General features: G+C 29.2%; 1 protein-coding gene across 4 annotated transcripts in view; it reads right to left on the bottom strand.

The window, feature by feature from the left end:
• The window catches only part of LOC142322153 (uncharacterized), a 38,268-nt gene extending 25,498 nt beyond the window's left edge, over positions 1-12,770 (bottom strand). Inside the window, exons 1-2 of one of the 4 annotated variants that reach the window (XM_075360900.1) lie at positions 12,647-12,770; positions 1,156-1,986 (exon numbers count right to left, since the gene is read on the bottom strand). In XM_075360900.1, the coding sequence (XP_075217015.1) occupies positions 1,156-1,947 (792 nt within the window). In that variant the 5' untranslated portion in view covers positions 1,948-1,986; positions 12,647-12,770. Of the gene's footprint in view, positions 1-1,155; positions 2,036-12,333; positions 12,617-12,646 lie in introns of those variants that run through there. The other 3 variants (XM_075360908.1, XM_075360928.1, XM_075360918.1) reach the window with 3 other exon arrangements.
• Between the last annotated feature and the right edge of the window lie 3,357 nt (positions 12,771-16,127).

Consider the following 16,127-nt stretch of genomic DNA (forward strand, 5'->3'; position numbering starts at 1 on the left):
TATAGGAGAATGTTAAAAATCAGATGGGTGGATAAAGTGACAAATGAAGAGGTATTGTGGCAAATAGATGAAGAAAGAAGCATTTGGAAAAATATAGTTAAAAGAAGAGACACACTTATAGGACACATACTAAGGCATGCTGGAATAGTCGCTTTAATATTGGAAGGATAGGTAGAAGGAAAAAATTGTGTAGGCAGGCCACGTTTGGAATATGTAAAACAAATTGTTAGGGATGTAGAATGTAGGGGGTATACTGAAATGAAACGACTAGCACTAGATAGGGAATCTTGGAGAGCTGCATCAAACCAGTCAAATGTCTGAAGACAAAAAAAAATTTAACTATAACACTGTGATGGTATAATTATTTAATTATGAATAATGCTTGCTTGATTTTTATTCTTTGATTTCCTGAATCTGTATTAATGATAATTTAAAACTGCCTCAGTCAATCATTTCCTAACCAAAAAACTTACTTTTTTCAACCTTATATTTGCACAATTTGTCAAAATGTTTCCTACTATTTGATTACTGAAGAGCACTACAGAAATGATGCATACATAAAATGCATTAAAATATTCTATATATGTATTGAATATTTCAATTTACGTCCTGAAAGGGGAAAGCTTGGTTTTTCACTTTGCATTACAAAAAGGACAGCAATAAAACAATTATTGCCTAATAAAACTGGTAACTCCTGAAAAATCCCTTACAGCCAAGCCAAATAAATACCATTTTTTTAAAAAGGGTTTCATAATTTCATAGGGAGGACTGGTTATTTTACTAATAATATACTCAAAACCAAAACCATATTATTTACATATATTTTCATTATTACTTATATTTTTGATGTGTATAAGCTCCAAATAAATCATAATTTTTTATTTTAAATCTAAAAGTGGTCAAATTTTATGAAATGTATCTGCTGAAATAATTATAACAATCTATGTGAACTAAATGTTCACATAGATTGTTATAATTATTGTAGAAACTTTTTTGTAGTACAAAAACTACAAAAGTTTCTACAATAATGTTTGCTAAGTGTAAAAATTAAAATTTTATTATTTAACAGAAGCAAACCATCGACTACTTTTTTTATTGAAAGTGTAAAGAAATACATACATAAGTTTACTAAAAAGGAAATATTTCTATACTCACTTTAATACTTGCAGAAAAAATCTTTGTGTCCTCCTTGTAGATTAATTTCATTCCACGCAATGTATCCATTGCTTTCATAAAATAGACATACTCTTTAAACTGTATATAACCTTCAAACACAATATTCTGATGATATGAAAACATCTTGACACCTGATATGTGAGCCTTCATTCGATTTCTATACAGATCAATAGATGGTATATCAACACAGCGCACTTCACCAAATGTTTCAAATACTTTTCTTAAAATATATTCACTAGGTTTATCAGGATCTGATTTGCTTGCAAACCATTTACATGGTAAATTAGTTATATGAATTGTATCAGGCCTTTCTCCAGGTTTCATTTCATTCATGTTTTTAGCATCTCTAAAATAAGAATCCCAGTGATGTCTTGTTGGAAAATCACATTTTACTTCTGCAGCACGAACCTTAAGAGATTCAGTAAAACCAGAAATTTTAATAAATCTACCATCAAGACGAGCAAGAACAGCAGGTAATTTTGAACGGCTTTCAATTTCAGCTTCAAAACGTATAAATTCCAAAGTATTTTTTGATACCTTTAAAGATGTAAACTCATCAGGTATTGTCCAGTATTTTAATTTTTCCATAACTTCCCAATTTGATATAGTTTTTCCAGGTAGTTTTAATGTTGGCAGATGAACAGAAATATTTAATTTTGCAACTGGTTTTAAAAATAATCCTTGTTGAGGATAAAGAGGAACAATATCGGAGACATCTGTACAACTTTGTATAATATTCACTGATGTCATGGTGCTCATGTTGGAAGTCATCGGCAATCACATTCTTCAGTCGTCCTCTTAGTTGAAGATCTTGTTGCAGAGAAGAAATCATCATGCAATTTATCATCTTCAATTGATTCTTTTTAAAAATATGTACACAGATATATATTTATATTACTTTTAAAAAATCTTTCAAAAATATTTACTTTATTCTGATAAAAATTTGTTAAAGCATTGCTGAAAATTCATCAACTTCAAACTCTGAAAACTAGATAACAAATTATTTACAGCGCAGAAATTTACAATACTTTTAGTCAATAATAATTTAAAAAATTAACTGAAACAAAAAACTAATTCATAAAAATACAATATGATTCTTTTTGACTTATTGACTCATCAATAAAGGATAAGCCAGGAAATGAGCCTCTAACTGACAAGCCATCAATGGCTCATCAAAACATAGAGACATGCCCTGTGCCCAATATATGAATATGTATATACAGATATGTTCTTACACCTAATTCAAATACATATATTTAATTTTCAACTAGGTATAAAGTGAGATATCTTTGTTAAATTATTTTTTTGCTTTTTATTTTCATTAAAACACCATTATCTCAGAAAAATGTTAAGCAAGTTTCAAGGAATTTTCCTTTAGGAAAATTTAGAAAAAAACTGTAATAATTGAAAACTGATCGTGAATGTTTTAAAGGTTAATTATATGGAGCTGAACACTAAAGTAGGGGATATTATGAAAAAGAAAATCTTGTTACTGAAACTGTAAAAGAAATATACTAAAACTACATAATACACATGTTACAAAAGGATGTGAAGAAACATGATGAAAATCATGGAAAGAAGCCAATTTAAAATGAAGTAAAACATGGCAGTTTCTGAAAGGTCCCCACTGCAACCAAAAGAAAAGTTAAGTTTTGTACTAAATCATTGTCCATAAGAGAATTTATAATTTTTAAACTTTTTTTAGTTATACAGAGGGGATAAGGCACATAATGCGATTTCAACAGTTGGTGATTGACCAGCAATCTCAATATTCTTTAGTAAAATTTTCTATAGGGATTTTAAAACAATCACACTCTTATCATTAATGAAAAACAGTATGTAAATTTTGAAAAATTTACATGCATATTGTATCTAATAACATAAAACATTTCACTAATCTATTAATTGGTAAATAAATTTTTTTTCATTTACTGAAATAGTATAAAATATTAATTAATTAATGAGATTTTTTAAAAATGAAAATTTTTCTGAATACAATAGCCTAATGAAATTTTGTAGTGTGTGAATTCCAGTTGTTGAAAATAAACACAAACAAATATAAGAACTAAAATTAACTGCATATCACAGACAAAAATTGAAATTGCACTACTAATGATGAGAAAAAAGCAATGGAAAACTTTTACTCATGATATAAAATCAATCATTTTCTTCAACTTTGATGCAATAACACAACTAAAGTTGCAGATAGGTTTTGCTTAAACAAATGAGTCTTATCACATCTGAACTAATAAAAAAGATTTCATATTTTTCTCCACATACACTGGAGATCTTGGTTTTATCCATACAAGTGTCTTGCAGTAAAGAAAAAAAATTCATACTTCCGGTAATGCATTAAATGTTAAAGTAAGGAATCACAGCCTATCAAATGTTTCAAGTTTTTATGAGAACAAAACCCAAGAATGGATTTTTAAGGAATAAATCTTTATAGATCAAAACTATGCACTAAAATTATCTCACATATTTAAACTTTATATTTTACAGAGCAATTTCTTCCACATTTTTTGTTAAATTAAGTGATAAAAAGTTAATTACAACTTAATGTTGTCTATAGAAATTACCACTGGTGTATATCTGCCAATCATTTGGCTTGGAAATTAGCATAAAGTGTATTTAAAGAAAGCCTGATGTAATTTATGCAATGTAGAAATGACTGAATTGAATTTATAAATCTGTTTGTAAATTATTTATGTATTTGTAAGTTGCCGCTTTATGACCTGTGTATCAAAACTTTTAATCTTTATCTCCTATAATAGACACAATTTTTACAACTATACCCCCACATAATTGCTCAAAATGAGAATCAAAGATAGTGAACAAATGGTCTTGACTTAATAGGCCATATTTTTGATGTAGCACCAATCAAATAACAAATAGTTTGTGATACCTCACACATAAATATCAAGAGATAAATGTATGCTGAATGAGTTAATGAAGAATACTTCTCTTTAAAATTTTTGTTAGGAAAATTCAATACGTTTACAGCTGCATTTATAAAAAAAAATGGTATATTTTTGTTAAATTTTATTTTTAAACTGCTGCAGTTTATTTTTGAAAATACAAACACCCTGTATAGGTATATTCCTTAAAAAATCTCAATTTTTGGACCTCTTTTACCCTCCCAAAACAGAATCTGAAGATCCAAATAGTCAAATAAACTAATAAATGCAGTCCTACAGATTTGTAATTAAATAAATGTACTCTGAAAGATGTTCTGCATAACCCATTTCTTGAGGGGCCTGTGACAACCTTTAATGAATATATAATCTTAAATGTCTACAATGTAATTTTAAGATATAAACTCCAATCGCCCCAAAATCTGAGCAAGATGAAGTTATTTACTTCGTTGACTATATAAAATAAACTGTATCTAAGATAAATAAAGCAACATGATGCTCAAAATTACTCATACTTAAATATTAATCCTACTCAAAATTAGTATACTAATAAACTGAGTACTCTCTTACACTAAAATATGTAACAGTATGACCCTGTTACAAAGCACTTCCTGAATGATGTCATATTACTACTGATAGAATGTTGGATATATGTTAAATATTAAAAAATTTATGATTGAACCTAACTGATTACTCCAATAGTTATTCAACACAACAGTAGTTATAAAAAAATAATTTGTTTATAGTCATAAGTCAATTAATCAATCTACTGCAAATTGTTCACAGTTAGACAAGTTGACAAAAGGGAGATTAATTACGGTTATGATGAAAGCACAATTGTTTATTTTGTCTATTTAGTTGTATCAACTGTAGATATTAGTTACATTACAATTTCATTAACAGCGATACAAATTGTGTTCAATGTTTTTCAATAAGGCGTCTAGAATAGTGCTGCTATAACACTACTCACCTCTATCAAATGAACTTTTGCATTATAGACAACATGAATGCTACTGGTGATAAAATTAAATGGGATACTACATATATGTAATTCCTTTGTTGCAGAATGTAAGTGAAATTTAAGCTGTAATTTTCTCCTGTTATTAGGTAGAAGGCCAACAGATATCAATGTTTGCTATTACCTGTTCAAAAAAGTTGACATCACAATACTGTCTCTGCCATAAAAATTTGCACAGATACAAATCAAGCAATTTACAACTTGCACCACACACTTTCTAATGTGGGAGTTTTGCTAAATTCCATTATTTTCAATTCCTAAGTGATTTGCACCTCCTTCTGGATCTACAAAATTGCATTTAAGAGTAACTGTCAGATGGGTGTTATTTTCCAACAAGTTTTGAATTTGGTTGTAAGCCTTCCACTCAACACTAATAGCTGTACTGCCAGGAAGAACACTCACTTGGATAACGGGTGGAAAAGTAGCCAAGATTCTGTTATTAACAGTTAAGGAACTCAATTCTTTTATCTCATAATAGTACATACTAAACAACCATTATTCAGATAAAACCTACTAGCTACTTTTGGTGTGAGTAAATCTTTTCAATTTCTACATTCTTGGTCCAATAATTTTTATTCTAATTTTAAATTCTTTTATCTAATTTGCCCAATCCAACCAGTAAAACATTTTAAAATACGGTTCCTCACCAGAAACCCATATTGTCTTATGCAATATTATAATGCGCATTATTTTAGTGTCTAATGCAAACCAAACAAAAAATGGCACACTTATCCTTCTGTTTTTTTTTGGACATTTTTCTAAATTATAACTCATAGTTCTATACGTAGCATATACCACCACTATTAAATAGTATATATAATAGTCTATAAATAGAAAACAGCGAATGTAAATGGTAATGAATCATGACTGCCATAAAAAAAGCATGTTTTTTTATTAATTAAAATTGTTATTACTACAGGAAACAAGAGATATGTGATACATCTGGAACTCTGATCAGTGAACTGCATTTACAGTAAAATTGTAGAAAACACAATCTGCACCCTGTGAAACTACCTCGTTAACTCTTTAGCTTTCATCTGATTTTAATCATTATTGAACTAAAATGTTCAACCTAATCAACAGAACATTAAAATTAACAAGGGCTGGAAAGCCTAGTACATAAAGTCTGGCCTCCTAAAATACAAACTATATAGAAAATTCAGAAGCAGAAAAACCAGAACAGATAAAAACTAAATAAAAAAAAAAAAAAAAAAGACTGCATTCCAAACAAAGAAACCTAAGTTAAGTGAACAAAGTTTTAGGTACAGGTGATTAAAAAATCAACATCAAAAGTAAAAGCAGTTCAAGCAGCACATAAGTAACATTTATCTCCTGTGACATATTAAATATATAACAAGAAGGATATATAAAATATTTAAAAAGGAAGTAACCCTATTAATTACTTCATTATTAATATGGTTTGATACTGACACAAATATGAGATTATTTCTTCACAAGTGTACAAATAAGTAGATTACCCTCAATTCTAAAAAAGTTTTCATTGAAAACAAACTTATTCATCTATCCTCAATAGACAATAACCAGTTACTGATGACAAGAATTACCAATAAAGATTCATGGGTAAGATGTACAACCTTTAATAAAGTCATTTTTATACACGGTGATGATAAGCACAATGCTACTTGCCTATATTTCTTAACTCTTGAGGGGTCCCAACATTAAAATATTTTTGCAAATGCTAGTAAAATATAGCATATAAATGCTATATCATCCTGGAATATCCTCCTGAGCATATAAATATACTCAGGAGGATATGCCCTGAGCATTTATAATAAAAACAAAAACAATTTCATGGGAACCACATTAGAATAAAAAAATGAACGCAGAGCAACTTTAATTTACAGCAGGCTGTTTTATTGTTACTACAAAGAAACAATAACACCATAGTATTTATTTTTATAAAAAAAATCTTATCTTTTCATAAAAGATAAAAGTTAAAATCAAGCAATTTTATAATCAATGAAAATAATTCCAGAATGCCTTATCAAAACTGACAACCTTAGGTATTTAGTAGATAGTACTGTTATTGATGAGCACTTATCACAGAGTAAAATGGGGAAAATATTTAATTTTTGGTCAAATAAATTTAATTTTCATTGGGTTTGTTAGTTCGTTTTTGGAGTGACATGATTTTTTGACAAATTACCAATGCAATGTCTCTGGTTAAACTAGGGGGAAATTTATACCTCCCTGTCTTCTACATGAAAGGTTATTTTTTCTTTAAGAAATATTTTCCTTAATTCTGTAAAATTACATGAGAAATGTGAAAAGAAACGATACTAAAATTTTCTAGGAGAGAATATTTTTTAATTTTGCCAATTGGAGAGGAATAAACAATAACAAAAATGTAGAATTATTAAATTCTGGTTTGTTAGCACGATTGGCAGTTTTAATCAACTGAAAGATGCAGTTGAGTGCCAAATTTAACAGTCACTTTTGTGGGACAATTGATAAATGTTAACAACAAAGAACCCATAGAGCAAATGTTAGTCAAAGAAATAATACAGAATGCAATTCAATAAAACATGAATGAACATATATACAAAGATGAAAAAATAAAACAATTAAAATTTATTCAGTACAAGAAACACTTGATAGAATGAAAACAGCAATGTTTACAAAACAAAATATAAATTTAGTAAAAAAAAAAACCATTGGGTACAGTGCTTAAAAGCTCATATTACTGTTACAGAGAGTACTGCACCAACCTGAATAATGACAACAGATTAAAAAAAAATTCAATATTTTGATAAGATACTTATTACAAATCTACTGGACTGATTTTTATTTTATTGAAATGCCTGCAACCTTTTTGTTCTGCACAATTACAGTAAATTTATTTTTATTACAGAATCATTCATTATTAACAAATACAGAATACAACAGCATTTTGAAATCTATTTGAGATTGAAGCCCTTTCTCATTATTCTTAACCTGCCACAGCTAGTTTTCCCACTCCCACTCAATAACCGATTTACATTTTTACTGCTTATTTCTCAGTATAATACTGCTATGTATTATGATTTATTACTGCTTTATCTTTTGTTCTTTATAAGTTTTGTCATCCCATACATATAAACAGTCTCTAATTATTTCACTAATGTTTTATGTCAAAAAAAACTTATACAAGTCTTATATTTTTAAGTCATTTACCTCAGAAGATATGAACAGTTCTACGACATAAGATAGATCTTTTAATGTAACAAACATCTGAAATTTAATTTAGGGTCAATCCATTTTAAGTGATCCAAAAGTGGTTGCTTGACCAATTCAAAAGAAAATTAAAACTTACCCACTTGTTTCCTACATGTCTCAGGATCTTAAAACTATTTTTATTTTTTTTATTTTTTATTTAAGCAGTTTATCTGTGGCGGCAATTTTGAGTGCGCACACCTGTTTCTGTGATTGTAAGGGTTTATGTAAAACATCATAACTAAAAAACTATTAGTCCTGCAAGGATGAAACAAAAGCAATTTATTCATATTTTCTCAAGGTAAAAGATTCATCCAGTAAATTACCCGAAAATTACCAATAAACTTGCATGAAAAACAATGAAATTTCAGAGACATAGCTACATACACAGTTTGGATTATTTTTTTATATGTAGGTAAATGTTAGTAGTTTTACCATAAATAATATTAATGGTGATATACTTAACCCTAAATTTTTATGAATTTTTGAAACTAATTTTTTAAAAAACTTCAAATTTTGGCTTCAAATAACTGATGGGGCTGGTGATAAAAATCTCTTCCACAACTTGCAGTGTTTTTGTAGTTGTTTATGGCAAATAAAAACGTTTCTGTATTGTACTAATAAAAAAGTTATAACCTCTCAAAAATCATGAAAAATGCCTATTAAAAGCGATACCATTTTGACTCACTAAATAAGTGCTCTAAGGGGGTACCTTGTCTTCTTGGCACTTTAATATTTTTATACTTATTACTACAGTTGAAATATACTTGTCTGAACCATTCAACTGCAGTGTTCATGTCATAACAGGAGCTTGAAGTCATTTCCAGTCGTCAGGAAAATTCATGTTGCAAATGCTCATTTATGCTGTTGCATCATTTAGCTTTGTAGTTATAGACTGGTCAGTATCCAATTAGTCAGTGAACTGTTCACATCTTTACAGAGTGTCTCAAATTTCATTCTGTGTTTGGAAGTGTTTATTAGATAAATAAATTTCACTTAAAATTATATTTGCAAATTTTAAAATCGGTTAAATTTTTACATTATTTTCAAGTAATTTCACATAAACAGTGTATGGTACAGTGCCAAAAGAACTCATTAAAATTTGTAATTTAGTTATGAAACCAACAATTTATTTTTTTTAAATGTTAATTCAGTTGTCACTAATGTTTGTAAATAACATGAAAAAACGTTTTTGTCAAAGTTCAGTCACCTGTATAGTCAGTTCTGTTGTGACCCTTGGAGAACTAATAAAAAAACAATTAAGAAACACTTACGGCAAATAACATTACAACAAGCTCTTAAAGAACACATTTTTCCAAAGTTAAATTTAGTTCCTGGAAAGTCTCTTTGTGTTAACTGTTTCAAAAGTATTTATTCTCAGCAGAACAAAGAACTATATGAATCATTCCATTTTTCTACCCAGCTGGACCATGTACATCATTTCAAAAGTCTCAACAAGACAAAGTGTGGGTACCGATTTGCAAAGTCCTGAAAAAGTGGACATTACTTCAAGTAACTACAGTGACAGGTCATTCTCACACAATTTCAAGAAATTATCAGAAGAGATATCACAGCTGTCGGTTAACCACACTAAATAATAAACTTTCATTACACAAAAACAGGCTATTTCATTGAAGAATAATTAAAATTTTGCTACAATTTATTTTTTCTTCGATAGTCTACAAAAATAAACCAATATAAAAATAAAAATGAATTCGTGAAAAAAGATGTAGGCTACTCATTGAAAGCTCAGTTTGGGTAAGTTTTACAAGCATTTTTGAATCAAAATTGTATTAGGTTACTGGTATTGGTTAAGTTATCATTAAATTAAGACCTATCATTAATAATTTTAAAAAGCTTTTATAAACACTGAAAACACCAAATCCAACAACATAGGAGCTAAATACATAAGATATATGAAAAAAATGTAAAGTGTAAAGAAGACAAGAAATCTCCTTGAAGTACGTTTTTAGTGAGTCAAAATGGTATCACTTTTAACAGGTTTTCCATAATTTTTGAGAGAATTTTTTTTGGTACTTTCTGATTACTCGGAGGCCACCTCTTTTCAGAAGGAAGAATCATGTTTTTAAAAAAATCCAACATTTGGAGTTAACAAACTTAACCTACGCTCGCTTCGCTTGCTAGTCAAGGTTAGAGAGCGAAGTGAGAGCATAGGTTGAGTTTGGTTAGATTATATTTATTATATATAAAAACTCAAAACATGTACACACAGTGTAGGCCTTTATTTAAATCCTCAATCTAACAGCCGCAGCCTGCTGTGTTAGAATGGCCTCTGTTTAATCAGAAAGTACCACTTTTTTATTAGTACAATATACAAGAACCTTTTTATTTGCCATAAACATCTACAAAAACCCTGCAAGCTGTGCAAATTTGAGATTTTTATCACCAGCCCCATCAGAGTTATTTGAAACCAAAATTTGAATTTTTATTTAAGTTCATAAAAATTTAGGGGTAAGTATACCATCATTAATATTATTTATGGTAAAACTACTAACATATATCTACATATAAAAAAACAATTCAAACTGTGTATGCCATCCCTGCCTCTTGAAAAAATTACCAAAAGTGAAATTTCACAGTTTTTCATGTTCAACTTTATTAGTAATTTTCTCATAGAACGAAGAGATAGGTAAATACAGCACTGAACCAATGTTTTACCTTGGGAAAATATCATGCTTTTTGTTTCATCCTTCCAGGACCAATAGCTTTCTGGTTATGATTTTTCCCATACCCCCTTACATCACAAAAATAGGTGTGCGCACCATAACAAAAATGACCGCCACAGGTAAACTGCTAAAATAAAAAATAGTTTTAAGGTCCTGAAACATGTAGGAAACAAATGGGTTAGAATCAATTTTTTTTGAATTGGTCAAGCAACCAGCTTATGTTTTTTTTTAGGATACTTCAAATGGATTGACCCTTTAGTTACTTCGAAGTATTTTTGTAAGTGAATAAAAATGTACGTAATTGTTTTGATTATGTAATTCTATTTGATATAAAGGGCAGTAAGTTACTTTAACTGCTTAACTCAACATATACTGCAATATATGGTGGTTGGGAGTGATAATCTGAATACCTTGTTTATCATTTGGAATGATGTTCAGAGAAAACTATTTATTACTTATTCATTATTATAATAAAATTCAATGCAAATACACCTTTTCAAAAATTACACTCAAATCTCGATTTTGGATTTATATTGACTGATCTGCAAGCCATGCTTTTTGTCTTAGTTTTAATAGAAATATCAACATTAAAAAATGGCTTATTTTGTATAAACCTAATTAAAGAAATCTACACCAGATATGCAGTAAGGTACTCTAAGTTATGAATTCAACACTCTTGAATAACTGATTTACACACATTAAATTGGTCAAAAACACCGGATTAAATAAATGAACATAAAAAAGATCAAATAAACTATTTGATATATTTAAGTTTTGCAAACACAAGGAACATCCTGTTTCAAAAAGGACCTTCTGGAAGCATACTTCCATACTTCAGAAAGCGACACACTTGTTAAACAATAATTCAAATCCGATTTGGTCATGCTGATCAATCTTTTTTTTCTAAAAATATAATATAAAATCATAAACCACCAGTACTGAGTGAAATTAACAACCATAACAAATATTATAATAAAAGGTGGGATCCAAAAGAAGTAATCAATTTTGCAAATCATCTAATATCCAATAGAATATAGGTATTGAAAATAAGTATGGAGAGTTTGAATCTAACAAATGTTAGATTACAATCTCATCAACAGATGAGATTGCTTTCAACAATTTATGTTTATGTATCACTTTAATTTAAAAACAAAATGTAAAAAAATATTTAATTCATATTAAATCTAAGAAAAACAATATACGGATGAATGAAAATTATAATTTTTTTATATTGCATTCTACACAATAAAACAGAGGGCTTTGCCTTATTTAGAATGTTATACACCAAGTCAATAATGTTTTCTAGTTTAGGCAATAATCTTACCTAAAGTTATACTTCAGCGAAAATCCGCATCGTTATTTTATTTATTTCCATTATTATTACTCACGCTGAATACTTACTTAACTAATACTATTACATTAGGATGTTCAGGTATCATCGGTTTACTTACGATGCCTAGGTCATTTATGGAGTGTGATAGCAGTGAAAATAAAAATGTTAATACATTTTACAATCAAATGTAGTAAATTAAATGTGTAAACGAAAATAATTTATTTGTACAGTAAACATTTTAAACTCTAGTCATACATGTGTTCCGCAAAATACCAAAACACATCAGATTAAAATATTTCCATACCAAAATAACAGCAGGTCAGTTATCGACGAATAAACCTGGTGAAAATAAACAACTTAAAATAAATTACATTTACTACAACAATAACCATACACTTAGCTAACAACCACTTAGAACATGGCGGCGCACTGGCCACACAGCCGATCGAGCACATCACTTGAAAGTTCATATCGATGTTACACAGAGTCGATTATTGTATTTATCACACTATAACGGTGATATAATATAAAAAATCGTTAAGTTTTTTTTTGTAAACATAAAATTCATCCCAATTGATGATTTATAGTTAACATTATAAAACTTTCCATACCATTAAAAAAAAAAAAATTTTATATATATATATATATATGTGTATAAAACCAAGCAGTTATAGTAAGGCGTTTGCGGAGGGTAGATGTACGGCTGTGGGAGTACGCAACAAATGCGGGGAAGAACTTATTCGTAAAAGGAATCTGTATACTAACCTATGGAAAAAACATTAAACGTAACATAATTTACTTACCCTGATTAATGTAACTCTTCAATACCACTAATTTCACCGTCTGAATCGTCATCGTCACTGGATTCACTGTCACCATCACTATCAGCAAGGTTTTCTCAATCATTAGTTGTGTTTACTATAATTTCCGATACCTGCTCAGTCACGGGCTCAGTTTCTAAATTTTTTTTCTGTAGCTGTTGCACATGCTGTAATTTTTGCATCAATCATCTTTATTAATAATTGCACTTATTTTATATAATCATCGAATTTGAAAGTCACATTTTCATCAGCAACATAATTATTTATCTTTATATCAGCCCACGATGATGATGATGATGATATCATCTCAATCGGACTGAGATCCGGGTGATACGATGGAAGTCGTAATACACTGTGCCCTTTTCAGCGAATAAAGCATCTATTTTATATATATTAAATCTTGATTTACTGACTGAAATTAATTTATGTAGGCTCGAGTTTTAACAGTTTTTCATTAAACGGTATATTTTTTTTTAATAAGTCATTCAATCATTTCACATTTCTAGGACGTTGAAAATCCAAGTTCCAAATTTGAAAATCTATAACGCGTCTTTTACAAAACAGTTTTCCTCACCAGCGTGAACGTTAATTGCTATTTGACCTTCAGAAATTGGAGCAGGTAACCCGGATGTTTAATCGGAATCGTTCGTCTGACAATAAGGCCTCGTGTGTGATGCGTACACATAGGTTTCTTCTATATAAATGACTGGCCGTCCTTCATCTCTGTATTTTTCTAACACCCGAAGATATAGTATTCGTTTCTCCCAAATATCATTTTTCTCTATCAAACATTTTCTGTTATTACGCGTCTTTTTCCAGCTGAATCCTATTTGTCTAATAACCCTGCAAAGCCTATTTTTCACCCTTAACGTCTATTTTGTTCTTTACCACCGTTAATAAACTTATTATAATTGATCGCTGACCTTGCGAAACATGAAATTGATTTATAGTTCGTCTAATAACACGTTTGTCAAAGTTATCAATTTCTGTTTTCGGATTATTTTGCGAACATTTATCGTTTGGAGTAAAAATCCACTACCTGATGCTGCATTTTTCTTACTTTTCTCAATTATTCGCTGAATATTACGGCGAGAAACGTCTGTTCTGTTTCAACAACCATTTCCTGAACTTTCGTTATTAACCGTGGACCATCCGCGGCTTCTTTTTTCGTTAAAGAATAGACATTGAGAATAACTTCACGAGTCTGACTGTGTAAAACTTTACCAATTTTGTTTGGAATTTCCGTAACTACAAATGTAAAACTGCTAACGATAAAAAAACTCAAACACGCCCGGTATTATGCAAATATATATAATTTAAATCAGTAAATAAAAACAATATTCCAATGATAAATAAAAATGAATGTGTAAAAACTTATTTTCTTAATAATTTTCACACAAATGTACACGACGATTTAACAATAACGACTGTGCGTAGTGTTTTCTATACTACAGACAATACTTTTCTTTGTTTTTATTGTTGAAAGAAAATTTTTGTTTTTGTTGGTGAAGTGATGCCTAATCGGATGACTCATACATATATTCAATTTTAAGAAACCAACAATTTATTGGAAGGAAGTAAACCCAAGCCCGATGATTAATTTTTTGCACTATTTCAAATAATCGTAGTTGTCATTAAGACAGCCATGATTTTGTTTACAAAAACATTAAAGCATGCAGATTTGATACTAATAAAACATTTATGTAAGCAACAAAACAACTGTGCATTTTTGATAACCAATCAATGAATGAATTTTTTTTTTAAGTTTTATAGTACAGTATAAAAAAATTACACAAAAAAAAGGAAAGAAGTGGCACTGCACATTATGCATGTGCAATCATTGTACTAAAGCTAATGTTTGTAATTTCATTTATATTTTCAACTGAACTCAACGATGTCATACTGAAAACTGAGCAATCAGTGGCCTCCACTCTGATAAATGGCTTCAGGCTGTTACTCTAAGTAGAGAGGAATCGCCTTGCTAGAACGGTTTCGCTATAATATGTAAATACAGTATTCTTTATGACTTTACTTTCAAAACTAATGAGTTCTCGCTGAACGAAATCTCCCTGAAGCGCCAGTTGTTGATGGCAATACTACTACTATAATACTAATAAATAAAATTGCTAAAAAACAATTTTGGCTGAAGACCTGTAGTCAGAAATTATGAGGAAGGCTTTTTTTATAAATGACAGGATGGATCTATTTTCTGTCTGAAATTATTCACCTTTTTAACTCTTCATATACCATCCATGATAGAATTCCATTAATTTTAATACAATAATTAAGTATTTTCCTAAAAAAAGATAAGATAAATTTTTCATAATATTAATTTATATAAGGTCGGTGGTCAAGCTGATTCTAATCTTTTTAAAATATAAAACTCGTATATTTTTTCTCCCCAAAAAAACTTTAATCCCACTAAAACTAAAATTTTCCATGTATTATCTCTCCCCCTCTCTCTCTCACACTGTGTGTGTGTGTTTTTTTTTCATAGGCACTGAATATTGAATGGCTAAGGTTAATTTCTAATGCTGTGCAATTCAATTTCCTGTTGGATATTGATGGTAATATATTGATCTGGATTTTTTAATATCTAATGATTTTAATATTAATTTTCTAGACGATTCTAGTCTCATGACAAATGAATTATTATCTCAGATTCAGTAAACAGGTGTAAATATTTCAATCTCCACCCAACTAAAATTTCAAGGACCTCAGCAACCTCTATCAACAATACTTTTACTTACTTTTTCAAACGATAGTTTTCCATCTTCTGTGCAGATGTCTTTCAAATCACAATTGTCAAATTGCATTAGGATCATTTATTAATGAAAACATGCAATGAGTGATTGCTTTTATTCTTTTAAACGAGTGATAAATAAAGATTCCAGTACAATCTTTAGAATTTAGAACCTTATTGTCAAAAATAAACTGGAAAAGTAAAAAAATTAGCTTTGATGA

This window comes from Lycorma delicatula, chromosome 1, assembly GCF_047948215.1.
Source record: "Lycorma delicatula isolate Av1 chromosome 1, ASM4794821v1, whole genome shotgun sequence".
In the NCBI taxonomy this organism is placed as follows: domain Eukaryota; kingdom Metazoa; phylum Arthropoda; class Insecta; order Hemiptera; family Fulgoridae; genus Lycorma; species Lycorma delicatula.